Genomic DNA, 27,614 nt, shown 5'->3' with positions numbered 1-27,614 from the left:
CTTTTGAAGTACCAAGCACTGTGAAAAGTTCTGGAGGTACAGAGATAAATAAAATAATTTATTGTTTATCTAAGTAAGAACTATAAAACAAAAATACATTCTGAATATTTTTCTTTCAAGCATATAAAAACTATTAAAAATATTTTAAAGAATGTATGTGTGAAGAGGGATCATTTATAATATAAAAATTAAATATACTTGATTAGTTCAGCTGGGTCAGTCTGAGAAACAAAAAGCTTATTTAGTTTCCTTTTCTATTAATTCACAAACAGAAAAAAAAAATTCTGACTTTTCAGATCCCAAATGATTTCTCAGTTTAAAATGAACCAGTTCAAATGGAAACAAGACTGTGTAACTGCAGGGGCCTAAATTATCAAGTCTATCACTTCTGAGAAACTACAAAGATGCCTACAGAAGCATTTTAATAGCCAAAAAATTTTGACTCAAAAATAATTCATCTCCTCATGCACTGAAAACTACAAAACATTGATGAAAGAAATGAAGGAAGACCTAAATAAATGGAAAGACATACCATATCCATGGACTGGAACACTCAATATTCCCCAAAGTGACCTATAGATTTAACACCTCCCCATCATAATTCTTGCTTGCTTTTTTATAAAAATTGACAAACTGACCCTACAATTCACATGGACATGCAAAGGACCTAGAATAGCCAAACAATCTCAAAAAAGAAAAACAAAGAGGACATACATCCCTACTTCAAAATTTACTACAAAGCTACAGTAATCAAGACAGTTTGGTACTGATCTAAGAATAGATACATAGATCAATAGAAAAGAAGAGTCTAGATAAGTCCTTAACACTTACAGTCAACTAATTTTTGACAAAGATGCCAAGGCAATTCGATGGAAAAGAATAGCCTTTTCAACAAATGGCAGTGAGACAACTGGATATCCACGTACAAAAAGATGAATTAGACCCTTATCTTACCCTTCTTTCACATCAGACAAAAATTAACTCAAAATGGATAAGCCTAAATGTAAGAGCTAAAACTATAAAATGTCTTGAACACAGGATGTAAATGTTCTAAAATTAGATTGTGGTAATGCTTGTACAACTCTGGAAATTTACTAAAAATCACTGAATCGTATACACAGAACAAGTGAATTTTATGGTATGTAAATTATACCTCAACAAAGATGTTTAAAAACAAGTCACCTCTAAAAATTGACAATGGCTATAAATAAATTCCAAAATTACAATTACATAGTATACTGGCAGAGCCAAAAGGCTAATAATGGCTATATAGAAACAAAAAAATTATAAGATTGGAAAATGATGATTGCAACTAATCTAAAATTACAAATATTACAATAATAGAGACCACAGCAAATAGTTAGAAGAGCACTTAATGTTGCACACATTTTTTTTTAAGTGTTTTACAAGTATTTACTCATTTATTCTTTGCTACAATGTAGTTTCCCCATTGTAGAGCTGAGGAAACTAAGGCACAAAGAGGTTAAAAAAACTTAATCACGAATCAAGAGGTTATTTCAGATAATGAATGATTTTTTTCTCTTTACCCAAGTATCTTTAACAATACTATTATATTATTATGCATTTGAAAAGGAGAATAGTGGACATCATTGGTTGCCTATGCAGCATTCATTCACTGTTTCAATTTCTCACCCAGATTTTTATTTTTATTTATTTTTATTACCCATACAGCCCATGTACTTCAGAGAATATTGACCCCATCCTTAGGTATAGCAGTTGGCCCTGGTTTGCTTAAGCCAATCAGTACATTGCAACGGCCACAGTCATTGGTTCAGTGGCCCAATCAGGACTCTTGGTTGGAATGTTAGGACAGAGAGGCTTTCTCTCCCAAAAGATGTGAACAGGAATACATATGGCCCCAACTGCCACTGGCAGCCATCCTACAATCATGAAGGGAACAGCAACAGATTGAAGCTGACATCACAGAAAGCAGAACAGAAACAGGGGCCGGCCCCGTGGCTTAGTGGTTAAGTGTGCGCGCTCCGCTGCTGGCGGCCTGGGTTCGGATCCCAGGTGCGCACCGACGCACCACTTCTCCGGCCATGCTGAGGCCGCGTCCCACATACAGCAACTGGAAGGATGTGCAACTATGACATACAACAATCTACTGGGGCTTTGGGGGGAAAAAAATAAATAAATAAAATCTTTAAAAAAAAAAAAAGAACAGAAACAGAAAGAAACTGGTCTTGGGCCAGCCCCGTGGCTTGGTGGTTAAGTGCGCGCGCTCCGATGCTGGCGGCCCGGGTTCGGATCCCGGGCGCGCACCGAGGCACCACTTCTCCGTCCATCCTGAGGCTGAGTCCCACATACAGCAACTAGAAGGATGTGCAGCTATGACATACGACTATATACTGGGGCTTTGGGGGAAAAAATAAATAAATAAAATCTTTAAAAAAAAAAAAAAAAGAAAGAAACTGGTCTTTAATATTATTGAGTTACTCTAAGTCTTGCCCTACCTTTGGACTTCCAGATAAATGAGCCTATAAATCCTTTTTATAGTGTTTAAAATAGTTCAAGTTTTCTATTCCTTATAACATGAAGTACAAACTGATGGGGTAGGGGGAAAGCCCATTAACAAGCATGTTTCTAGACAGGATTACTCTCACCCCTTAAATTTATGATGGCAGGCAGTAAGGAGGAAATAATTCTAGATACACACATCAGAACAGAAACGTGCTAAATGATTCTCTCTCTAACAAAGGTTCATACAAAAGCTTCAAAAGTAACTACCTATGATTTTATGTGTCCCACACAGTATTTTCTAATATTTTAATTTGACATTTTAAAATGTTATTTTTTTAAATCTAGATTTCCAATTCTTCCTGAAAAATCAAAAGGTATGACACCATTGGGACCATGTTACTGTAGGACAACAATCAGCTAGAATGGAATACCAGCTGCGCCTACAAGTATACTCTCTGCACACAGTGATACAGAGCCTTGTGTGATCTGCTCAGCTCCTGCAGGAATTAAGAGTTTGCACCATTAATATTTAGTAGAACCCATATCAAATGCCATATAATGAACAATGAAAAATTATATTCCATCTTTTAAGGTTTAACATTTTAATTAAAATCATATACTGACTTTTTAGACAAAAAAATTTCAGGAAAACATGTATTTGTGACCAGCTCATGGGAAACACTATTCTTGAATTCAATAGCATTGAATACCTTTAAATATCTGATGGAGGCCTTAAACTCAGCAGCAAGTTCCTGAAAACATGCCAATACATTAATTATTCTGGGTCCAAAAGTTTGACAAATTACTTTAGCATACAGATGAAGACAAAATAAAATGGTTTTAAACCACAACAAGAAAAATGTAAAAGTTGACCAGAAGTTTGGAACACTTGAATACACAGGTGTACTATTAATCAAAATTTATCTATAAAACAGATTTGCAAAAGAAATTACAAGAAGGGTGGTAAATTTCAAAAGAATTTACAACAGAGTAAGGTCAAGCTATATCAGCAAAGTTGGGAGGCAGCAATTTGTAAAAAAGACCTCTGGAGTTATACGGTTCTACCACTTATTATTTGGACAACTCTAAGGGAGGGAAGGTTGTTTAATTTTAACAGTACAAATTTTATTGTTTAAAGTAGCTAATATGTAACTAATAAAAAAGAATCAGTAGAACATAATCTACGTTAATAAAATGTCTAAAAAATAGGAAAAAGTTATGATAGTTATAAATGATAGTTTAAACTTACTAAAGGAAAAACCAGTGAAGATAGGATAAAGGAGGAATACACATGAAGATTCAGCGATATTGGTAATATGCTGGTTCTTTAAGTTAGATGGAAGGTTCACAAGGCTTGTATTGTTATAATACTTCATTACTTACATATGTCACCTTTTCTTTTGCCTGCATTCTATTTTTCACAATTTTAGAAATTTTAATCCAGTATACTGACTGTAAAAAAAAGTTAATCAACTTTCTGCATCCACATTCTGAGTGAAAAAAACTGAATGACCTGAAAAATGTTTTTTTTTTACTTTAAAGGTCTCTCTCAAGCAGTTTTTTGAAAGCTATTTGAATGTTAACTAAGAAGAAATGAAAAACTGATGGAAGTTTCACTGTTCATCTTTAGTAGGATCAACGATTTCTGTGTCTTTAAATTGGGAAAAGCTATGCCTGAGCTATAAATACCTCTACATCAACTCAAAAGACAAATGTACTCCTGGAAGGGTTGCCATTCTAAAAATCACCAAACTGTAGACAATCTAATTAACCTCTCAATGTCTCAGTTTCCCCATCTATAAAATGAGATATATGAGGGAAGAATTAAAAGATACACGTAAAGCACCTGGCCCATTGCCTGGCACATAATACATAGTAGCAACTTTTTTTAAATCACACATTATTAGTTAACGTAACTTCCTTTTTTGAGTAGAATCAGACTAAGGCCAATAACTACCAATTAAGAAAGTGCAGCAGTACTAACAACATTGAGATGGACCAGCTTACCAGACTCCCAACATTTCAGTTCCCAAGATTTTCTAAAGACTGGCCACGATCCTAGATATCCACCAAGGAGCATGAAAAGTATTGTAAGGAGAGGAACTAATCTAATGCTCTCAGCAACTTTCTTTGCTCTACATGAGAAGAGAATGATGGTGAAGAGGACATGTAATTGAACCGATTTTCCCTCTCCTTCTACGTTGACAGCTATTACCTGCAATCATGTAGCTATGAAGGACTCAACCAATAACTTTAAAATCTCTACCAGGCCTACAGTTCTAGGCAGCATATAGGCAAACTACTACCACAGAATTTGGATTTTCTTTAATGATAAAATGCAAGTGACTTATGTTTGGTCATCCACCTCCACACAGGACATTCTAAAGAACAGAGGAGTCTGAATCCTCCTTCTGCCAGAAGAATGTTGTGTTTCACACACAAACAACTAATTAAGGACTATATCGCTACCACAGATTTCTGTTTATCATCCAAAGTACAAGAGGTTTAGAAAAAGAAAAAAAATAAAAAAAGAAAGTTTTCAAGTCTCTCTATTTTGAGGTAAAGAAATACATCAATTTACCATTTATCTCCGTGAGACTCACAAACTTTTAAAGTACACACACAAAATCCCCAAAATGTTAGTAATTGTTGAAGCTGGATAATAGATACCAGAGTTCATTATACTCTTCTATTTTTGTGTATATTTGAACATTTCCATAATATATAGTTAAAAAAACATATGTGTACGTGTGTGTCTGTAGGAATTTGTATATAAACTCCCAACACAACAAACTGGTAGAGAAATACTCTATTGTTCAAAGTTTTCATACTCCAAAAGTAAGGGAATTTCATTTAGCTATTTTCTCATTCTAGAAGTAGTATTGCAGGTGACCAGACTGTCTAGTGAAGGAAATAATTAACTGCCCTGGAATAAAACAAGCCTAACCTTGAAAACACAGAGGCAAAGGAGAAAGGTGCTAAACAATTAATACAACTATTGCACATTCATATTTGTTCCCATCTATTATCTTCTACCATAGATGAGTAGGTAGAAGGGGAAATATTTTAAAGCCAAATTTACTTTTTATTCTTTAAGTTGATGGGCAACAGAGGTTGGAATAAAGAAATCCAAAAAGTCCCCATTAGAAATGATAACCATTTCTAAGAATGGAACAGTGAAAAAGAAAGTACTGCATATCCACCTTTTAAAAATAACATTCATGGGGCTGGCCGGGTGGTGCAGTGGTTAAGTTCTCACGCTCCGCTTGGGCGGCCTGGGGTTCCCAGGTTCAGAGCCCCTGCGCGCACCGATGCACTGCTTGTCAAGCCATGCTGTGGCGGCGTCCCATATAAAGTAGAGGAAGATGGGCACGGATGTTAGCCCAGGGCCAATCTTCCTCTGCCAAAAGAGGAGGATTGGCATCGGATGTTAGCTCAGGGCTGATCTTCCTCACACACACACAAAAAAAATACAACATAAAAATAAATAAATAACATTCATAGCTCACAGTAGTATAACCAGCGACTTCCAATGAACAAATATGCTTTACTGCTAGACATGAATTCACAAAACAAATACAGATTATACCATATCTGCGCAATCCTGTTTTTAAAAATTGCCATTCAATTTTCACAAGATGTAATCCAAAATTCATTCCAAAATTTCTTGTTAGTTATGCCTAAAAATAAAACTAGTCAAAATTAAAAATAAATACTAACTTTGAGCAAATTAATCTATCATCAGCCCTATGAACAAGAATTTTGTGTTCAAAACTTACAGTAAAACATAACTTAGGCAGACTCAACAGAGTAGGTAAGGCTACCATATACATTATTTCTCTCAAGTTCAAAAAAAGGTCACAAGAACTTATTTAAAATGTCAAAGAGAAATGCAGACTTAGATATACATATCCCCTAAAAAATTTATAGAATAAAACTCCTCCACTGAAACCCCCCAAAATACTTCCACAGCAACAATTATTTCTTTAGCACAAAAGTGATCTGTTCACTTTCACAAAACCTGGAGCATCTAAGTTTACATAATACCACTTAAACAGAAAAAAAATTCCCCTTAAAAAGAAATTGTTTCATTTAGGTCAGTAGAATTTTGAGTTTCTATCCATGGGAAAAAGCCGTCATCAGTCTGAGTTAACAAAGCACATGGCTCCAGCTTTAACGTCTTGTTCCCCAACCCACTGAGAAGAATATATGCTTATAAAATAGATATCTACTTACCAGGTTAAAGACAGTTTCTACAATATCCCTATTGGATACTTCTCCAACTTCAACCAACCCCGTCAACACGGCAAATTTCATTCTGATGCCCCTGATGGGGAGCCCTGGTTTCGGGGACAATGCACCCTCTTCTCCTTTCCCTCCACCTCCCCCGTCATCACCTGTTGGTGGCGGGGAAGGGACATTATTGTCTTCACTAGCCATTGCTAGTTCACGAGAAAGGACAACTCGGAGTCACACTGGGACAGCAATCGCTGCACTAGTAAAAATACACACGCAACACAAAACGCAAAGGGTCGCTCTTGCAAGTTGCGGAGAAACCCCAAAAATAGTTGATGTAGAAAGTCCTTGGCGTCGCCCTCCTCCTCTTGGAGAATATTTGTCCAATCTCTCTCCCCGAGGCTGACAACAACGCCAAACCCTATTGGAAGATTAGATAAATGTTAAATATGCTAGGTTTTGTTTTAGGGTTTTTTGGGGGGAAAGGGGAATAGTTACTGTCCGTCAAATAAGTTGCTAAAGGGGCCCCCCTACCAGCCACTCGCTGCTCCCGGGCTCGAAGAGCTAGGTTCTGAGTGAAGGCGGGTTCAAGAGGCCCCTGAACAGGTTCACTCCTCCCCCACACTCTCGCAGGTTATCGGCGCAGGGCAACCTCTCCTCACAGGTGCACGGAAAGAGAAACTGTCTCTGGGAAAGGAGGGGTCGGAGGAAAGGAGGGGGCCCCCAAGCTACCATAGAGGTAGAAAGTTCCTCCTCACCCAGATACTCCGGACTCGTCCTCACCCCCCGCCAGGGAGCCGCGAGACAGAGGTGGCGGCGGAGATCTAGGGCAGGAAAAGGCGGGGGAAGGGGGCGGTGATTATTCTCAACGCTCGGCCCAGGGGGAGGAGTGGAGCACCTCTCAGGCACCTGAGGTTCGACGGGGAGAGGAGGGGTGGTGTGTGTTGTGGCCAGAAGGGAGGGGAGGCCTGGTGGCGACGGCGAGGAAAGGAGGGAAGAGAGAGAGGTCAGTGCACCTGGTCGCCGCCTCCAAGTTTCCCTAGTCCGCTCCGCGGGAGTCCGCGGCTGCACAGAACTCCATGGCTTCCTGGCCCGCCCCAACCCTGCGCTCAGCCTTTGCAAAACAGCCGCTGCTAGCGCTACGGGCGCCGCGGCTGAGGCTGCTGGCGGTGGTGAGGATGCTACTGCCACAGTTCGCCCCGCCACAGCTCGTGCGGCTGTCCCTGTGCACACTAAAGCTGCTCCCCGCCGCCATGACAGCGCCGAGGGCTGCCGGGCGCGGCGTGCGCGTGCGCGAGCGCGCGGGGCTGTGGGGCGGGCGGGCGCGAAGGCGGATGCAGCCGCGCGGCGGGGTGGGGACGCGCGGGCGGCCTTGGGGGCCCGGAGGGGGCGGGGGTGCTGGGCGCGAGCTTGCTGGCAGGACCGCGCGTGAGGGCGGGCATCTAAGCTGGCGCGCTGCTGAGGTAACACCAGGTGCGTCCCCAGCCCGGCGAGAAAAGACCTTTCCGTCCAGGTGCCGACTCTTCCCCCACCTATCCCTCCCGACCTGGGAAGGTGCTTTGGCAAGTGCTGAGGCGGTGATTCTGACGCTCCTTCTGTTGTTAAGTTACCGTAGGGTCTCTTGGCTCGGAGGGAACCCGCCCCACGTTGCCAAGGTGTCTTCTTGGACGTGGAGAAGGACACCTGAGGGACCGCTACGAGCCAGAGAGGTGGCAGCGCTGGAGCCAGCGAGGCTGCTGTCCTTGTCTAAGGGGAGCAGAGTCCCCACCTCTGACTGCTTTCAACTGCTGCCCGCCCACCGCGCTCCGCGAAGACTTGGAAAGAGATTCCCACTGGGATGCCCCGGCAGCTGCCACCATTCGGAAGGGGGTGGGGGAAATCGCGTCGACGAGGAAAGGGAAAGATTCCTTGCTTTGCAGCTGCCGCCCCACCAAACCTCTCCCACATTCTAAGGAAGGGAGGATTCCTGAGACAGCTGCTCCAAACAGCCTGGAGGCGGGGTTCATATTGCCTGTAGACCTCTGAGGGGTTTTTTTCCTCTCGTAATTTTCCAATGTGGAAGTTAGATTCGCCTCCTTCTCAGATTAGCTTAAAAGATAAATCATATTAGGAGTGAAGCCAGCACAGATCATCATAATGTATCCTTTCCCTCCACCCCCACTATTAACAGTAAAGCATTCCTCCTGAGGCATTGGTGAAAAACAAACAAATATCATAGAAGAAAGTGGTTTTTCACCCTTATAGTACTCCTTGAAATCATAAGGCCTTAAAAAAAAAATGTTTAATATACTCGTAGTTCCCTAAAATGAAAGTGAAGCAAGAAGTGGGGTCAAACAAAAGTCAGGAAGTACCGTGGAGGAGTTAGAAGAAAAAATTGTATTGGTTTGAGAGATGAAATAGTTTCCTAGAGAAAGGGTTTTTTTGAGATGGGCTTGAAAAGTAAACTGAATTTTAACTATCATGTGGGAATTTGGGAGGAGGGAGGCAACGTGAGAAAAAACGAGAAGCACAGGAGTGTCTTTCAGAAAAGTGTTACATCTTTTTAAAATACTAAAATGAATTCCACTGCACCAAATCTCATGGGGTTGCAAATGTTTGTTAAAAAAGATTTGTTTTCTATAACTGGGTTTAAATACTCCAAAGATGAGGCTGATATTTTTCACATCTGAATTGGTGATTTCATGCATTGCCAGGGTTGAGGCAAGCAGCATCAGTGGCTTGCCATTCTCTAAATCCTTGAAAAACTAAACACTTCAGGTTTATATTTCAGATCATTAAATGAATAAGTCTAGAATAAGGGGAAGTGGAGTGTACCTACAGGAAAGAGACAACTTGCACTTGACTTTTAACATGTGTAGGTAGGGAGGGAGGCATTAAACAAGGAAAGGCTTCTTATAGCATTTTGCCTCCTCAGATTTAGGCAAATAGTCTAACATTAAGTATGTTAATATATCTGGCATATAAGTGCCAGTAAAGTATTTTTTAAATAAATAAATGTCCTCCATAATGAAGGAGCAGATGATGGTAGTGAAAATGCCCTAAACACAGTGTGGTCACAAATATTCAGTCTAAATGATCTAGGGCTAAGGTTTGCGTCTGTCATGGATTTGTCAACTCACTGTTAACACTGGCCAAACAAAAGGGGACGTAAGACAATTATCCAAATATTTCCCAGAAAATTGTTAAATATTTTCAATAGTTTTTCAGAATTATTCAACCTCCTGCTTTAATTTGCCCCTGGTTACAGTAAAATAGTTGGCAAAAATTGGAGGTTCACTGCAGAAGGAAGGGAAAGGAAGGTAGAAGAAGAAATTTCACTTCTAGCCACAGTTACAATACAATAGCTGTGTATTGTTGTTTAGGTGTAAAGAATAGAACCATGGAGTGCTTCAGAGTGAATTATCGGTCCATCAACTATTAATCTCCTTCATGGCACAATACACTGAACGTGTAGGTACTCATTTGGATTGAGTTAAAACTCTAAAGTTACTTGCTTTAATTTTTCTGACCTGAAAGCCCTTGCTTGAGTCTATACAACTACTACGAGTTAGAGGAAGGAAGATCTTGATATAAATAGCTATATTAATATGGAAAGCAGTTTTACCATCTGTTAAAATTTGTTTATATTTTTGGTACTATAATGGAAGTTTTCTAGTCAAAAGTCTTCATATGAACTATCAGCAGATGAGTTTATAGGCCTGCCTCGCTTGTATCACTGTATCATATACTCAACTACAACACAAAAAGAAAGAAAAGAGGAAAAGAAAAGAAGGGAAAAAAGATGACTTCCTATAAAGCCAGGCTTAAGTTTTCTATCACCAATTTGTATCTCTCTCTGACATCACCATCTTGACAGAATTAAGGACTAAAGACTTTCATAATTTTAGTTTCCTTCAGCATACATTGCAACCATAGCAGAAAAAAAAATGCACAGTGGATTCGGAACAGGAAGCCTTGTGCATAACTCAGAGGAATTCAAGCAAAGAGAATGTAATTTCATAGTGAAATCAAGAAGATTATTGATCTACAAACCCTTATCTATATATACGAAGAAAAGAAAATTTTGATAACAAAGATGGGGTGGAATTTTCTTTCTTTCTATCAGAAAGAACACCCAATCCACCCAATTGTAACTTCTTGGCATTTTGCTAGGGTATGGATTAAATGATAATTTAGGGGAAAGGTGTCACCTACATGATTTGCTGTGCACCTGGATGTGTATCCGTGGATTTGGAGTTTTCTTCAATTTGTTATTCAACATAGCTTATTATATCACAGGCTGGAAGTTCATGGCCATAGTTTGCAGCACCCTCCTTGTGAGAAAGTCAAACATTGCTTTTACTATTCACTAAATATTACAAATGTTAAATAAAATTTCAAATGTTAGTAGCCTTAATTAATGACATTTTTTATTGGGCATTAGGTGCTGGGCAGGCACAATTACAATTTAAAAGGAAAAGACATTGCCCACTTTTATAGTTGGAAACTCAAAAATTTAAGATTAAAAGTTCATGTGATTGTTCAATATCTAGAAATTCAAAATGATCCACATCAACTTCTTACATTTTGGGCATTTTTAAATTCTTCTTTTCTTATGTATGTCACACAAGGGGTAGAGCCTTTGAATAGGGCAACATCACTTGCAGTAAGTATGCTGGCCAATACATGCTTTTTAAGACATAAAATATTAATGCAGTATTTAGTGTAGTTGACATGGACATAGACTAGGTTGGTTGATTTGCCTTTTCTATTTTCCCATCTCTATTTTGTTCTTAAATAATGTGTAAATAGGTTGCCCATTTGCAATGTTCTCTTAGGATAGTAAGATAGTAATTGTCATGAGACTGCAATGAAATGTACCACCACCACATCCCACCTTTGCAATTTATATAAGTGCATATCCCTAGAATGACTATTGGCATTGTCAGCTAAATTCCAAATTACTTGTCCAGGAGGTCTCTGTGAGGTCAGTGTGTCACCTGAAAGAGGTAGATTACCATTTCAGTCATCAAGATATAAGTAGGGGTTCACATAGGAAATAAGATTGACCTCAAGCAGACAGGAGAGGAAATTTTTTTTTTCTGGCCCTCACCCTCTGAGGTTTGAGCTTTGAATTGCTTACTAGTACTCCAAGTAGAAGGAGAAAGATGACTTCCATCATGTGGAGGCATGCTTAGAGCCTTCCTTCTTGAAACCCAAGCCACATGGAGAAGCTATGTGGAGAACAGTCAAGGCCCTTCAGTCAACAGCCCCAGCTGAGTTCCCAGCCGACAACCAGCACCAACTGCCTATCATGAGAGTGAGCCGATTTGGATGTTCCAGCCAGGTTGAGCCTTCAGATGACGACAACCCCGCCACATGGTATAGAATTGCACTGTTGAGTCCAGTTAACCTGCACAGAAATTGTAAGAGATAATAAATAGTTGTTGATTTAAGCTGCTGAGTTTCAGGATTGTTAGTTATATAGCAATAGATAGAAAACTAAAACAGATTATTTAGTTTTGGATTACTCTTTCTAACCATATTACTTTTGTTTGTCCAGAGTATATACTTTTTAAAATATTCCAGCCTGGTCACAGCTGTGCTATAAATTACAGTCCCCATATTGGGCCTATATATTAAAGAGGGTGGTAGCACAGTATTTAGCCAAAGATCCTGAAGGGAAAGGGGAATTTTCTGGGATCACATTTGGGGTTATAAGGTCCACAAGAAATTTTCCAGGGAGGTTTTCTCTTTGTTGCTAACTGAGAAGACCTAGGTTTAATTTTATTAAAGAAAGCACCCATTTCCTTACAGACACTGCAAATTATTTTCTCTGCTGAGAAATGTACAGCCACCATGGGTAAGCATACCTACATTAAAAATACAGGGAAAAAAATGTTCTATTCCATTAATAATCAAAGAAATGTAAAATAAGACAGTATTGATGTAAAATTTTTTTACCTCTCTCATTACAAATATTTATAATACCCAGTGTTGGCAAAGGGGAAATGTGTACTTTTATTCGCTGCAAATGTATAACATCACTGAGGCAGTTTAGCAATATACTGGTCTTCCTCTCTTAAGAATTATCCTAAGCATAACCAGGTACCTCAGAGGCAGAGTTAAAATCATGTTCACTTTAGTATTAATTATAATTTCAAAAACTTAGAAGCAATCTACATATCTAATGAACAAAAGGACAGGATGAGTTGGTTAGATAAATTATAGTTCTTCCATGCAATGAGATTCTTTGCAGCCATTAAAAATAGCATTGGAGGAGCTAGCCCAGTGGCATAGTGGTTAGGTTCACGCACACTGCTTCAGCGGCCCAGGGTTCACGGGTTAGGATCCCAGGTACAGACCTACACGCCGCTCATCAAGCCATGCTGTGGTGGCATCCCACATACAAAGTAGAGGAAAATTGGCATGGATGTTAGCTTAGAAACAATCTTCCTCAAGCAAAAAGAGGAAGATTGGCAACAGATGTTAGCTCAGGGCCGATCTGCCTCACCAAAAAAGAAAAAAAATAGCATTGGAGATAAATAGTTAATAGACATAGAAATTTTAGTGATTTATAAGTCAAGAGACTCATTACTTTTTTGAGTTATGTGCCACTGATAATGTGGTACCAAGCAAGAGGAAATTCACTCATTAATTCAAATCATTCCAAAAAGCATTTATTGAGCATTCCTGTGTATTAAGCACTGCATTAGACATTTAGGTTAAAAGAGAAAAATCCAGTTCCTGCCTTGAGAACTCACAGTCTAGTCATTGAGACAGACATTACAACACAGTATGTTACGCCTATAAAAACCTAAAAGAGAGACTTCCAAGAAAATATGATATCAGAGCTGAGTATTAAAGAATAAATAGAAATAAGCCAGATGAAAAAGTCGAAGAAGGCTATTCTATGATATGAAAAGTCTCCAGAATGGTTGGACATTTTAACCTTAGAAGACAACTGAGTCCAATTGTCACTCTTAAATAATTAGATTTTTATTCTGGATAGAGCTATAGAGCAGTAAAAAGGTTACTCTGTTAATATATATTGAAAAGCACATCCTACCACCCCCACTTTATCACACCCTCTTTACCACACATTATGTATGAGGAACCTAAGTGTGGGTAACTCTCATCCCATGACATTAAATAGTATTGTGATTGCTTAAAATGTCATTATAGTGTTTATTGTCCCTGCACAAAGGAGGAAATGCAACTGAATCTGCTTACACAATAGGCTACAGGAGGAAAATGAATAGATTATGATCCGTTCTTGGTTTTATTATGAATGAAAATTATGTTAGCATAACTGAGAACAGCAATGAGAAGTTGACTAGAGATGAAGCTAGAGGGATAAAGTGGACCACAGTAACCCAGGCTAAGGACTGGACTCTACCCTGAAGACAACCTGCGACCTTTAGGGGATTTCAAACTGTAAAGTGATAGCCTCTTAAGAAAACCATTAGCAGCTACCCAACCCCAATACATACTTGGGTGGAATCACCCACTTTATAGTATTGGTAGAATGCAGTGTTTATATTACTTTATAATAATTTGCATTTATAAAGGTGCAAAATTGGGATAATGAGATGATGAACATATTTGTTGAGGGAGGGTACTTAGTTTTAGGCCTTTTCCTCAAAATGATGATAAACTGAAGATAACGTAAAAGTGTGTTAGATTATCTCCCCATAGATATCACACTATCTTTAGTGAGGAGCTATAGGAGTGTATAATTTATTATTATTTTATAATTTGTTATTTTATAACTTGTTATTATATATAAAATAATATTTTATAATTTGTATAATTTATTAATAGTTATTAATATTATTTAGCTGTTAAGCAGATACTTGCGTTGAAACGTATTTGGAAGATTGACGTTACACAGTTTGAGGAAACTGGTGTGGTGCAAACCTGGGAAAATATATTGCCACTGGAAAACTGAATAACCACATGAAAAATGAAATTGGACCCTTATCTTATACACCACTTACAAAAATTAACTCAAAATGGATTAAAAACTTAAACAGAAGACCTGATACCATAAAACTCCTGGAAGAAAACATAGGGAAGAAGCTCTTTGACACTGGTCTTGGCAATGACTTTTTGGATATGATACCAAAAGCACAAGCAACAAAAGCAAAAATTAACAAGTAGGACTACATCAAACTAAAAACCTTCTGTACAGCAAAAAAACAATCAACAAAATGAAAAGGCAAGCCATGAAATGGGCGAAAATGTTTGTAAACCATATCTCAGATAAGGGGTTATTATCAGTGTATATAAAGAACTCATATTACTCAATAACAAAAAAAAAAAAAAAAAACCTGGTTAAAAATGAGCAGAAAAACGAAATAGACATTTTTCCAAAGTAGACATCCAGATGACCAACAGGTACATGAAAAAATGCTCAATATCACTAGTCATCAGGAAAATGCAAATCAAAACCACAATGTGATATCACCTCACACCTTTTAGAATGGCTATTATCAAGAAGACAAGAGATAACAAGTGTTGGTGAGGGTGTAGAAGAAAGGGAACGCTTGTACACTGTTGGTGGGAATGTAAGTTGGTTCAGCAACTGTTGAAAACAGTATGGAGGTTCCTCAAAAAATTAAAAATAGAACTACCATATGATCCAGCAATTCTACTTCTGGATATATATCCAAAGGAAATGAAAACAGGATATCAAAGAGATATCTGTACTCCTATGTTTATTGTAGCATTATTCACAATGGCCAAGATATGGAAACAACCTAGGTGTTCATCAACAGATGAATGCATAAAGATGTGGTATACATATACAATGGAATATTATTCAGCCAGGAGAAAGAAGGAAATCCTTCATTTGTGATAACAGGGATGGACCTTGAGGACATTATGCTAAGTGAGATAAGTCTGACAGAGAAAGACAAATATTGTATGATATCATTTGTATGTGGAATCTAAAAAAGCTGAACTTGTAAAAATAGAGAGTAGAATGGCGGTTACAGAGGCTGGGGTGGGAGAATTAGGGAGATGTGTAAGGGTACAACTAGTAGATAAATAAGTCCTGGAGATCTAATGCACAGGATACTGATTATAGTCAAGAATACTGTATTATAAACTTCAAAATTGCTAAGAAACTAGATCTTAATTGTTCTCACCACAAAAAAGAAATGATAATGATGTGATGTGATAGAGGCGTTAGCTAATGCTACAGTGGTAATCATATTACCATATATAAATGTATCAAATCAACACATTGTACACCTTAAACTAACACACTGCTATGTGTTAATTATACCTCAACTTTTTTTAGAAAAAGCTTCCTGGAGAAGGGAATGCCTTGAGCCTTGAAGGACAAAGAAGATAGTGTGACTTAAGAAAAGGAGAAAAAGGTATTCAAACCAAGATAGCAAAGTGTGCAAAGACCTAAAGGGCCTGTGGGATATCAAAGGGGAGATGTCCAATGAATAGTAGCAGCTGGAGTTGGAGATAGAAATGTGGTATCACCCACAAAAATGAGAAAGATCATTAGGGAGAGTGTGTAAAGTTTGAAGAGGAAAGCAACTACAGACTATGGGGCTTGTGGTAGGCAGTAGAATGGCCTCCCAAAGATGTCCACATCCTAATCCCTGGAATGTGTGAGTATATTACCTCACATGGAAAAAGAACTTTGCAGATGATTAAGTTAAAGATCTTGAGATGAGAGATTATCCTGGATTATGTAGATGGGCCCAATGTAATCACAACGGTTCTTATAAGTGAAAAAAGAGGCAGAAAGGTTAGAGTCAGTGAGAGACTGGAAGATGCTACACTGATGGCTTTGAAGGTAGAGGAAGACACCACAGGTCAAGGAGTTCAGGCAGCCTCTAGAAGCTGGAAAAGGTAATGAAAAAGATTCTCACCTGTAGTCTCCAGAAGGCATGAGCCCCTCTACCAATACCTTGATTTTAGCCCAGTGAAACCCACTTTGGACTTCTGACCTCTGAACTGTAAGATAATAAATTGGTGTTGTTTTAAACCACTAAATTAAAAAAAAAACGGTATATTGGCACCTTTTTCATACATGCAGCTAGCCTCAACTATAGAAAATGACATCTTAGAACTGTAATTGCCTAATTCTGTGGGTCTTAACCTTGGGCATGCTTTAAAATCACCAGAACCTTTTATGAATCCCAATGCCCAGGCCAATTAAATCAGAATCTTGAGTAGGACCCAGGCATCAGTATTTTTTACAGCTTCCCAGGTAATTCCAGTGTGGGGCCAAGGTTTATAATCAATGAACCAATTTATTTTTATTTGATTTCATAGTACTCCTTTGATGACACACACATATATCTACATAATAAGTTTAATTTTAATTTAAAATAACTTGTATAAAGTTTTTAGTATCACTCAATTAAATTATTGGAAACAATCTAGAGTGTCCCTAAATCTAGACTATATATTTCTATTCCAAAAGCAACAATCTTCTAAATCAAAAGGGAGAAGAATTGAGAATTCTCTCTAAAGACAAGAACAGACAGTTGCTAGATTTCATGTTAAATGCAACACAGAAATAGTCATCTTCAAAGTAGTTTATTTCTGAAGCAAAATGTGGTTAGTAAACATGAAATTACCATTTAGGAAAATGTACTCTAATTTCCAGGATCTAAATGAGATTACTAGAAGTTCTGTGATCAGCAACTATGGAAGAAATAGCTGGGGAAAATCATTTTATGTTGTACAGTAAAATTAGAAAGTCTTTATTCCTCTGCTAAATCCAATTTCTTTTCATGGGAGGTTGTTAGACAGTTTAACTTTGTGTCTAAGCTTCAGAAAAACAAAATGTGTTTGCTTATGTCATTTTAACCATTTGAGAAAAATCTAATACAGAAAGTAACACATAGCAGTACTGATCTAGTTCCATGAGTCATAGTTGTAGAAGCTTAGAAGGCACAAAAAAAAGAAACCAACTGAATTGAGGTCCTGGGAAAATAAGGTAGACTAACCTAAGTGGAAACAAGTTTGGTAAGCCACCCCCAGACTATGATACCCATTTGTTTCAGCCTTTCTATTTTGTTCTTTACAGATGGATGAGAATTAAGAATAGAATACAATTCTCCTTTTTTTCAATTCTCTCTCAACCATTGTTAACCAAGGTGGCAGTGTACAAAGTGAGCAGAACAACTGAGCAAATAAATTTTGTTGCTCTTTTCTTTTAGGTTCCCAAATATTTGACAGCTAACAAATCAAAATGGATTCACTTTTTTTTAGTACTATTAAATTAATTCTGAATTGTAATAATTAAGACAAGCTAGGTAAATCTTACCTTATCAATGGGAAGAATGAAAGAAGACCAGAGCCACATCTTCTGAGTTTTCAATTGCAAATCTAGAAATTAGTATGACTGACTGTGTATGAAGAGTAGATGGTGGCCAGGGGCAAGAATACAAGTAGAGACCAGTTAGAATAACACTCAAATAGCCTAAGCAAGATGGAGGCTGAAAGAGGAAAGAAAAGAATTCAAGATACATTTTGAAAATAGAACCAACAGGATTTGCTACTGTATTGGATGTGAGGGGGTGAAGATGAGGAAAAGGAGGCAATGAAAGATGGCTTCTAGATTTTTGACTTGAGCAATTGGTAGATATGCTGTTGAATGAGGTGGAGGTGATTACAGTTGGGCTGGTGGAAGAGCTGGCTGTGAAATTAGGACTTGCTTCACTCACTTGTTACTGGCCTGGCTCCTGAATGTATTTTATTTTTTCCTCCAAGGTAGATGGTGAAGAGGAGACCCAAAGCCAAGCCTGGGACTTTTTGAAATGTAAAGGGAGGTGAGGAGAAAAGAAGGAACAAGGAAAGGAGATTGAGAAAGGGGAGGCCAATGAGGTCGATGGAAAATAGGAGAGGGGAGTTACGGAAGCCAAGGGAGGAAAGCAATTCAAGAAGGAGGAAAATGATCAGGATGTGATTGTGCTTACTCATGACCCTGGTTAATATGATATCAGCTAATGGAAAATTATGAGACATATCTGCACTGGTGGCTGCACCTGTGAAAGAACATGCATTTGTGTCACAGCTACATTCATATGTTCAGTTCTCCCTACCCTTCTTTCCCCACAAAATTTCCGTTATCTGTCACAAAATCGATGATGGTACATTTGTTATTCCTCTTACTGTATTTCTCTCTTCGACTTTAAACAACATTGAAAGGTCTTACATAATTTAAAAAGTAATGCATGTTAATTGTAGAACATTTGTAAAATGTAGAAAAGTTCAAAAATGAAAAGAAAAAAAAACCGTAATTGCAATCCCCAGAGATACCGTCTCTAACATTTGTTGTATGTCTGTGTTCCCACTAAACAAATGTGTATTACAACATTGAGATCATGCTAAACTTACTACTCGTAGCCTACTTTTTTTTCACTTAGAAATATATCATTAACATTTTCCATGTCACTAAGTAGTCTTTTAAATATGACCTTAATAACTGTATATTATTGGTATTATATAGAATACCAATCTTCCATTGTTTAAATTCAAGTTGTTTCCAATGTTTTGCTATTATAAACATCATAAAATTGTGTACTAGTTAAGAGCAGAGGGTTTGACACCTAACATCAGGTTTAAATTCTACTTCCATGACTTACTGGCTGTGTGCTTTTGAGAAATTATTGAACAAATTATTGAAGTTTCAGTTTCCTCATTTATAAAATAACTATATGTAATAATAGTACTCATTGTAAGGAGTACAGATAAAGTACCCCCAAAGCAATTAATGCTTAATAAAATAAGCCTTATTACAATAATTAAAGCATATGTTGTCAAATGACTGTATTTTTAATTTTTTGAAAAACTTTATAAAAGCTTTTCTGGGGGCTGGCCTAGTGGCATAGTGGTTAGGTTCTCACGCTCTGCTTCCGTGTCCCAGGGTTCACGGGTTTGGATCTCGGGTGCGGACCTACAGATTTCTCATCAAGCCATGCTGTCGCAGCATCCCACTTACAAAATGCAGGAAGATTGGCAACAGATGTTAGCTTAGGGCCAATCTTCCTCACCAAAAAGAAAGGTTTTCTGATCAATTTAACTGTTTACTGTTCTATTTATCAGCTAGTTTGGTTAGCATTTAGGACATCCAAATAATCTTTGATTCTGTCACAAATTCTATTAGTTTCTTGGATCAAAAGAGCTAACTTGTGACAATGGGTTCTTTGCACACTCAGACCATTAGGAATCCATGAAGTGAAACGATTTAGTTGATTTTTTTCAGAATCAGAATCTCAAGTACAATTCTTTCAAATCACATAAACAGTACTATTCTGTTAAAATATATCAAAAAGAATCTAACACCAAACACAACAAACGGGTACAAACTCCTGCTCTGCCTGCTCAGCTCCCACTATTGCCTACTTTCTCTCCGCCACTTTTTATTAAGTAGTGAAAGGAGAGAAGGCTGAACAAAGTTCATGTGGCACCTAGAAAGAAGAATAGAGTTACTGAATTCCGTCCTGCTCACTACCACACCCCCATCATCCTAGACCCTCCTCTAGCGCTCCCCAACTGCTCAGAGACTACAAACTCCACTAGGTTTCCAACTTTAACAGATTCTTTTGTTCCTGTGTCAACAAAAAATTATTCTGACTTCTTTTGTAGTGAACTGAGTTCTCACTTAGGTCTTGGTCACTTTTTTATCACTGAAAATTGTTCAGGGTTCCTACGTGTGAGTTACTTGAATCAAAAAGTTTTGGCCAGGGGCCGGCCCCGTGGCTTAGTGGTTAAGTGAGCGCGCTCCACTGCTGGCGACCCGGGTTCGGATCCCGGGCTCGCACCGACGCGCTGCTTCTCCGGCCATGCTGAGGCCGCGTCCCACATACAGCAACTAGAAGGATGTGCAGCTGTGACACACAACTATCTACTGGGGCTTTGGGGGGAAAAAATAAATAAATAAAATCTTTAAAAAAAAAAAAAAAAGTTTTGGCCAGAAGATATTTTGGACAAAAGCAGAAGCAACCAGACACCCTCCTCGCTCCACTTCCACCCCACAAAAAACCTCTGTTTTGTGGATTGTGGGTTGTCTCCTATGATCTCTTTCTGCTGGGTTCCTAGTGTGCCATGGAAACTAGAGAAAGTACAGGTACTGTGTTTACACAGCCTTCATTTCTATTTACAAAATCTCTCTGTGAAGATTGCATGCAAAATTTTTTGGTTTCTGTTTTTTTCTTTTTTTCACCGCCACACCTGTCAATCCAACTCTAACCATTAGCCAATGAGCACTAAGGTCTGAAGCCAGTTTCTGATGGGGGAAGTAGGAGGGGTACCCATCAAACTGGTTTGACTGCCTGAAGATGACTGATTACCTCATTTTTAGCAAAAAATGGAACATATGTCAGTCTTTGGATTTCCTAATGCTGAAATTGAATTTCAGGGCAGCAAACAACTACTAATACACTTTTCACTTTTTAACCATTTTAGGATTGCCATGTAGACACAGCTTTAGAGAGCTGCATGTTCTTACCAGCATTATAGACTATTGTACCCTCTTGGATAGAAAGGGTTGTTATGTCCCCAAGCACCTAAGGGATTGCTGGGTCACTTTGACAATGAAGAACATGAGTCTCCTGGGTTAAATAAAAGTTACTAAATCCAAGGGTCTGTGAATCCATTCAGTTTAAGTGCTGGCATTTAGCTTCTAGATTCAGTAAAAACCAAAAGAAAGAGTATACTTGAGTAAACATTCTGCCCGCAGTTCCCTTAAGAATTCATTTCAAATAATGAGGAAATCAGAGTTTAATTCTACTTGATGTCAGTCTCCTACATTCTTATTTACTTCCTCTAACTTTCTACATCCATAAAACAGGGCTAATAATACCTACCAAGCAGGATCATTCTAAGGATCAAGTGAGAAAAGGATTACCATTAGATATAGTAATCACTTTATAAAGGAAGTTTGTTTTTGTTTTTGTTTTTTTGGCGAGGAAGATTGGCCCCGAGCTAACGTCCTTGCCCATCCTCCTCTATTTTGTATGTGGGATGCCTGCACAGCATGGCTTGATGAGCGGTATGTAGATTCGAACCTGCAAACCTGGGGCTGCTGCCAAAGCGGAGTGTGCAAACTTAACTACTATACCACTGGGCCGGCCCCAGTTTTAAGTCTATCACCTTAACCACTTGGCACTACTACCTGTTAAAAAAAGGAAGTTTTAATATTTATAATGTAATGAAGCAATAATGCAGGAGGAAAAACAATTTTTCTTTAAGAATCACACAAACTTTATAACTTAGTTTTTCTTCTTAACCAATGGGTCATTGGTAATAAATGCCCTCACGCTTGGAAAGATATGAACAGTTCTTATATTCAAGGTCACTTTTAATTGCTCTTCCTTTTTGCATCCATAGAATGCTGCTTATGCTTCTTATCAACACTTACTTTTTTCTGCTTTGAGTTTTAATTACTTGTTTACTAATCTCTTTCCTCCACAAGACTGGACATTCCATGAGTCTTTTCCCCCTTACAACATCTGGCATGGTGCCTTGGATTTTTTCCATAAAAGTTTGTGTTGAAATGAAAGAAGTTGAATGTAGAACCTGTTGTAGAACTTCACTGTTTCCCCTTGACAGCCATATCCTAATCGGAGCCTATTTTTGTTCTCTGTCAATGGAAAAGGGACCAAAGGAGGGAGTATAGGTACCATCAGAATGAGATGGAGAGGACTGGGTTTTAGGAAAGAAGGAAGATGAAATTGTTGAATGCTGCAGATAGGTAGGGAGGGATGAGGGCTGATCAAAGCCCATTGGTTTTTCTGGTGGTTAAGGGTGACCTTCAATAGAACTCGAAGTTAAGTGGTAAGGAAAAACCAGATTACTGTAGGCTTGAAAGCGAGTGGGTGGTGACAAATGACTGGAAGAGACTATAGACTCTATTTCCGGGAAGTGTGTTCTTCCTGGGTTGAGCTCCAGTCCAGCATGGCACACCAGCGCCCTCCACAGTTCTGTGCTCCAGCCAAGCCAGCAATACCACAGCTTCCTCTTTACACACTGTGATTTCCCATCTGCAAGATTTTGTTCTTGGTCTTCCCATAAGACCTGAGAGTCCAGGGTCAACTACTCTGAAACTCTGAGGTCTTTTCCCAATTGCTGCAGCTTAATGTGTTCTGTTTTGCCCTGAGGCCAGTAACATGTAAGCTGTAACTTTCTGATGGCGCTTAACACATTCAGCCTAGTATTAGAGTTAGGTAAATGTATGATTTCCTTTACTAGTCTATAAGGGATAAACAAACTTTAACAAATACAAAAACTACTTTTCATATTAAGATGCTACCTATTCAAATGGGTAGTAGTTGTGTAGAGCCAGACAAGGAATTTTAAGTCAGAAAAACTAAATTAAGAGATTTTAGAGTTTCAATTCAATCCAAAACACATGTATTGAATGCCCTCTATGTGCAAAGCACTGTGCCCTCAAGAAGTTTAAGATCTAATGCAGGGGCCAGCAAACATTTTCTATAAACAGTCAGAAAGTAAATATTTTAGACTTTGTGGACCATATAGTCTCTGTTGCAAATATTCAACTCTGTCACTGTAGCAGGAAGCAGCCCCCGACACTACTTAAACCAATGAGGGCAACTGTGTTCCAATAAAACTATATTTATGAACACTGAAATGTGAATTTCATATAATTTTCATGTCATGATATGTTACTCTTTTGATTTTTTTTTTAATGATCTACAAAGGTAAAAACTATTTTTAGCTTGTGGACCACACAAAAACAGGTGGCGAACCAGATTTGGCCCGTGGGCCATAGTTTTCCAACCTCTAATCCAAAGAATGGACAGATGGTTCACTCAAAAGCACTTTGAAATTCTATCCTTAACACCATAATAATCTACCACGTTGCTGCCATTTTGACAGGATTTGTGATTGATTTATCCTATAGAAGGTAGATTTTCATTCATTTATTCAAAAAATATTTACTCAGTGTCTACTTTATTCCAAGCATTGAGGGTACAGCTGTGAAGAGGTCAGAAAAGATGACTGTCCTTAGAAAAATCACCATTTTGCAATTCCCACTGTAAAATGATTCAAGAATTATCCAAGGAGGCTAAAATCAATGTGTGAATGATCGTTGAAGAACTAAATATTCACATGTTCTTGACATCAATATTAACTATCAAGGGGGAAAGGTATTTTTACAATGAAGCAATCTGTTAGACCCCATATTAACCAAGTGATCAAACTTAGCATCACCAACAGCAGCACAAACTAATAGTAGGTGTCTCCTGATTTGATGTAATGAGAAGTACAACATCACTTATGTTAGTATTCTTAACCAAAAATAGGTTGTAGAAGAATCTAGAAGACAAAGGGCCTGGACTCTTAAAAAATATCAATGTTAGGCTTGCCTGGTGGCATAGTGGTTAAGTTCACGTGCTCCGCTTTGGCGGCCTGGGGTTCGAGGGTTCAGATCCTGGGCGTGGCACAGACCTACACACTGCTCATCAAGCCAGGCTGTGGTGGCATCCCACATACAAAAAACAGAGGAAGATGGGTATAGATGTTAGCTCAGGGCCAATCTTCCTCAATAACAACAAGTCATAAAACTTAAAAAAAAAGAAAATATCAGTGTCATGAAAGACAGAAAAAAAAGGTAGGGTGACACTTTTGTAGATTAAAAGAGGCTTTAAAAGACTTAATCAGGGGCCAGCCTGGTGGCACAGTGGTTAAGTTCATGCATTCTGCTTCAATGGCCTGGGGTTCGCCGGTTCGGATCCTGAGCGCGGACCTACTCACCACTCATCAAGCCAGGCTGAGACAGTGTCCCACAGAGAAGAGCTACAACTCTACATCTGTGATATACAACTATGTACTGGGGCTTTGGAGAGAACAAGAGAAAAAAAGAGGAAGATTGACAACAGATGTTAGCACAGGCCAATCTTCCTCAAAAAAACAAATGAAAAAAAGAATGAAATAAAAAAAAATGACTTAATCAGATGCAATGAATGATCCTTGATTGGATTCTAGATTGGGAAAAAAGAGACATATGGGATAATTGGGGAAAATTGAATATAGGCTATATTAAATAATAGCATTATAGCAATAGTAAATGTCTTAGAGTGATAATGGTATTGTGGTTATGCAGGAATATTTACTCATTCTTAGGAGATTCAGGCTGAAGTATTTGGGGGTGAAGTATGATATCTGCAACTTTCAAATGGTTCAGAAAAATATAGATGTACATATATAAAGAGAGAAGTATAGCAAATGCGATAAAATGTTAACAGTTGGAGACTAGGTGAAGGTATATGGGTGTTCATTGTACTATTCTTTTAACTTTTCTGTAGGTTTGAAATTTTTCAAAACAAAAAGTTGGGAAATTTTTTAAATAAAGAGAGCTAAAACAAGCAAACAAAATCCCTGTCCCATGAATTGTATGTTCCAGTGGGAAAGCCAGGCAATATACCACTAACAAATAAGTAATACAAAACCATTTACAGATTTTAAATCCATTGAAGAAAATAAACAGGGTGATATGACAGAGAGTAGCTGGGTGGATGGGAGGGCTATTTTGTTTTTTAATTTTTTGTTTATTGCAGTAACATTGGTTTATAACATTGTATAAATTTCAGGTGTACATCATTATACTTCTATTTCTGCATAGATTACATCATGTTCACCACCCAAATACTAACTACAACCCATCACCACACACATGTGCTGAATTATCCCTTTCGCCCTCCTCCCTCCCCCCTTTCCCCTCTGGTAACCACCAATCCAATCTCTGTCTCTATGTGTTTGTTTGTTGTTGTTATTATCTACTACTTAATGAGGGAGATTATACGGTATTTGACCTTTTGGGAGGGCTATTTTGGATACTGTGTTCAGAAAAACTTCTCTGCAGAGGTGTCATTTCAGCTGAGACCCTCAAGATGATCCAGCGGTGTCAAATGCAGTGGAAAAAGTATTCCAGGATTCTAGGTTAAGGAAATAGCAATTGCAAAGGCAAATGTGTCGTGAAATAAATTGGAGAGGTGCAGGCAGGAGCCAGATTACACAAAGCTATAGACCATTGTTAAGAGTTTGGATTTTACTTAAAATCCAATGAGAGATATTTGTACAACTTTATGACTTGTACACTTTATGATTTTTTTTTTTTTTTGGTGAGGAAGATTGGCCCTGAGGTAACATCTGCTGCCAATCTTCCTCTTTTTGCTGAGGAAGACTGGCCCCGAGCTAACATCTGCACCTATCTTCCTCTATTTTGTATGTTGGACACCGCCACAGCATGGCTTGATGAGCGGTGCATCGGTCCACACCCGGGATTCCAACCTGCAAACCCCGGGCCACCAAAGTGGAGTACATGAACTTAACTGCTATTCCACCAGGCCAGCCCCTGAGTTGCACATATTAAAAACCAGACCAGCCAGGTGGCGTAGCGGTTAAGTTTGTGCGTTCCGCTTTGGTGGCCCAGGGTTGGCCAGTTTGGATCCTGGTTGCAGACCTACTCACTGCTCATCAAGCCATGCTGCGGCCACATCCCACACAGAAGACCTACAACTCTACAACTATGATACATAGCTATGTACTGGGGCTTTGGGGAGAAAAAAGAAAAGAAAAAAAAAGTGGATTTTATGATATGTAGTATATCGAAATAAAAATAATTTTTTAAATTAAAAATAAATTCAAGAAGAATCCATAAAAGGTTTTAAGCAGGAACAGGACATGACCTAATTTAGCTTTAAAAAGTTCACTCTGGCTGACTGCAGCTTCGTTAAGTCACATATCCTTACTGCCTTGTATTAAGTTTCCAAATGTGTCTGATCTCCCCAGTAAACTGTAAGTCATGGAACTGGTGTCCAATTTATCTTTATATTCTTCAGTGTCAAGCCCAGTGCCTTACTCATGTTTTATGTTCAGAAAACATTTGCTAAACAAAAGAATTAACAAAGAGAAAACCACATCTCAATGCTAACTATATGCTCTGTATATTTTACACAATTTACATTTTTGGAATCAAGAAATCAGTGTCCAAATACATATTCAAAAAGGTTTATAATCAATTTCAAATGTTATTGATATACAATACCCCAAGATAGTTTCATCCAGCCATGAGATTGTTTATGCGTGACTTTAATTTTATTTTTGTATATTTTGTCATATTTTTCAAGTTTCCTACACATAGACTTATAATACTTTTATAATCAGAAAAACAAGTGGCTCTTTTAAGCCCTTGAAATGCTCACCTCTTCTAGACTATAAGTAAAAATTTTAAAAAACTTAAGATCATTAATTTAAAAAACTGAGTACACAAAATCCGGGAATGATTCCTGCCTGAATTTCAGTCTCTGCAGCGCTCTTCCTCACCCAGCTGAGTCTACTCATTCATTTGTTTATTCATCAATAAAACACTGTCAGGCCACGGCTGATAGTTACACAATTCCAGGGGGGACCCATTCACATAGAATACGGTGTGAAGTGTACCCTGTGGAGTTGTGTAACACTTAGGCACGAAGCAGGTACTGGTCCGGCCACTTTGTAAGCCCTGGAGGTAAAAGAGTGAACAGAGCAGTTCTCACACTGTTTTATAATTACGTGTTTAATTATCTATCTCCCCCAGTGTAATCTAAGCTCCGTGAGGCCAGGAACCAAATAGACTTGGTAAATCAGATTTCTGAATGTGTTTACCAAGTAGAGAAGGGTAAAGTCAAGAAAGGGGATTCCAGTCAGAAAAAAAATAGTAAGTGGGAAGGCAAGAGAGGATTGTGTTTGACAAATACTGTCTGGCTAGGAAAGAGAACAAGAGTAGGGGAATGGAGAGAGACCCATGTTGGAGGGATTTGTGCATAATAAAGAATTTAGACTTACTCCTAAAGGCCACGGGAACCAATGAAGAGATTTAAGCAGGGAATGGCTTGATCAGATTTGTGCATTCCCAAACCAGACACTGGATT

General features: G+C 38.4%; 1 protein-coding gene and 1 pseudogene across 6 annotated transcripts in view; one reads left to right on the top strand and one right to left on the bottom strand.

The window, feature by feature from the left end:
• LRBA (LPS responsive beige-like anchor protein) overlaps positions 1 to 7,965 on the bottom strand; it is a 718,950-nt gene extending 710,985 nt beyond the window's left edge. For 4 of the 6 annotated variants that reach the window (XM_087437548.1, XM_087437549.1, XM_087437550.1 and 1 more), the window contains exons 1-2: positions 7,479 to 7,560; positions 6,721 to 7,141 (exon numbers count right to left, since the gene is read on the bottom strand). In XM_087437548.1, coding sequence (XP_087293674.1) covers positions 6,721 to 6,924 — 204 coding nt within the window. In that variant the 5' untranslated portion in view covers positions 6,925 to 7,141; positions 7,479 to 7,560. Of the gene's footprint in view, positions 1 to 6,720; positions 7,142 to 7,254; positions 7,274 to 7,478; positions 7,561 to 7,736 lie in introns of those variants that run through there. The other 2 variants (XM_087437546.1, XM_087437547.1) reach the window with 2 other exon arrangements.
• LOC147915823 (uncharacterized) lies at positions 7,056 to 11,395 on the top strand (annotated as a pseudogene).
• Positions 11,396 to 27,614: the final 16,219 nt, after the last annotated feature.

This window comes from Ceratotherium simum, chromosome 12 (genome assembly GCF_057802395.1).
Source record: "Ceratotherium simum simum isolate JZ-2026a chromosome 12, ASM5780239v1, whole genome shotgun sequence".
In the NCBI taxonomy this organism is placed as follows: Eukaryota; Metazoa; Chordata; class Mammalia; order Perissodactyla; family Rhinocerotidae; genus Ceratotherium; species Ceratotherium simum.
The sequence above is the reverse complement of the archived record's forward strand: the minus strand, read 5'-3'. Positions and strand labels throughout refer to the sequence as shown.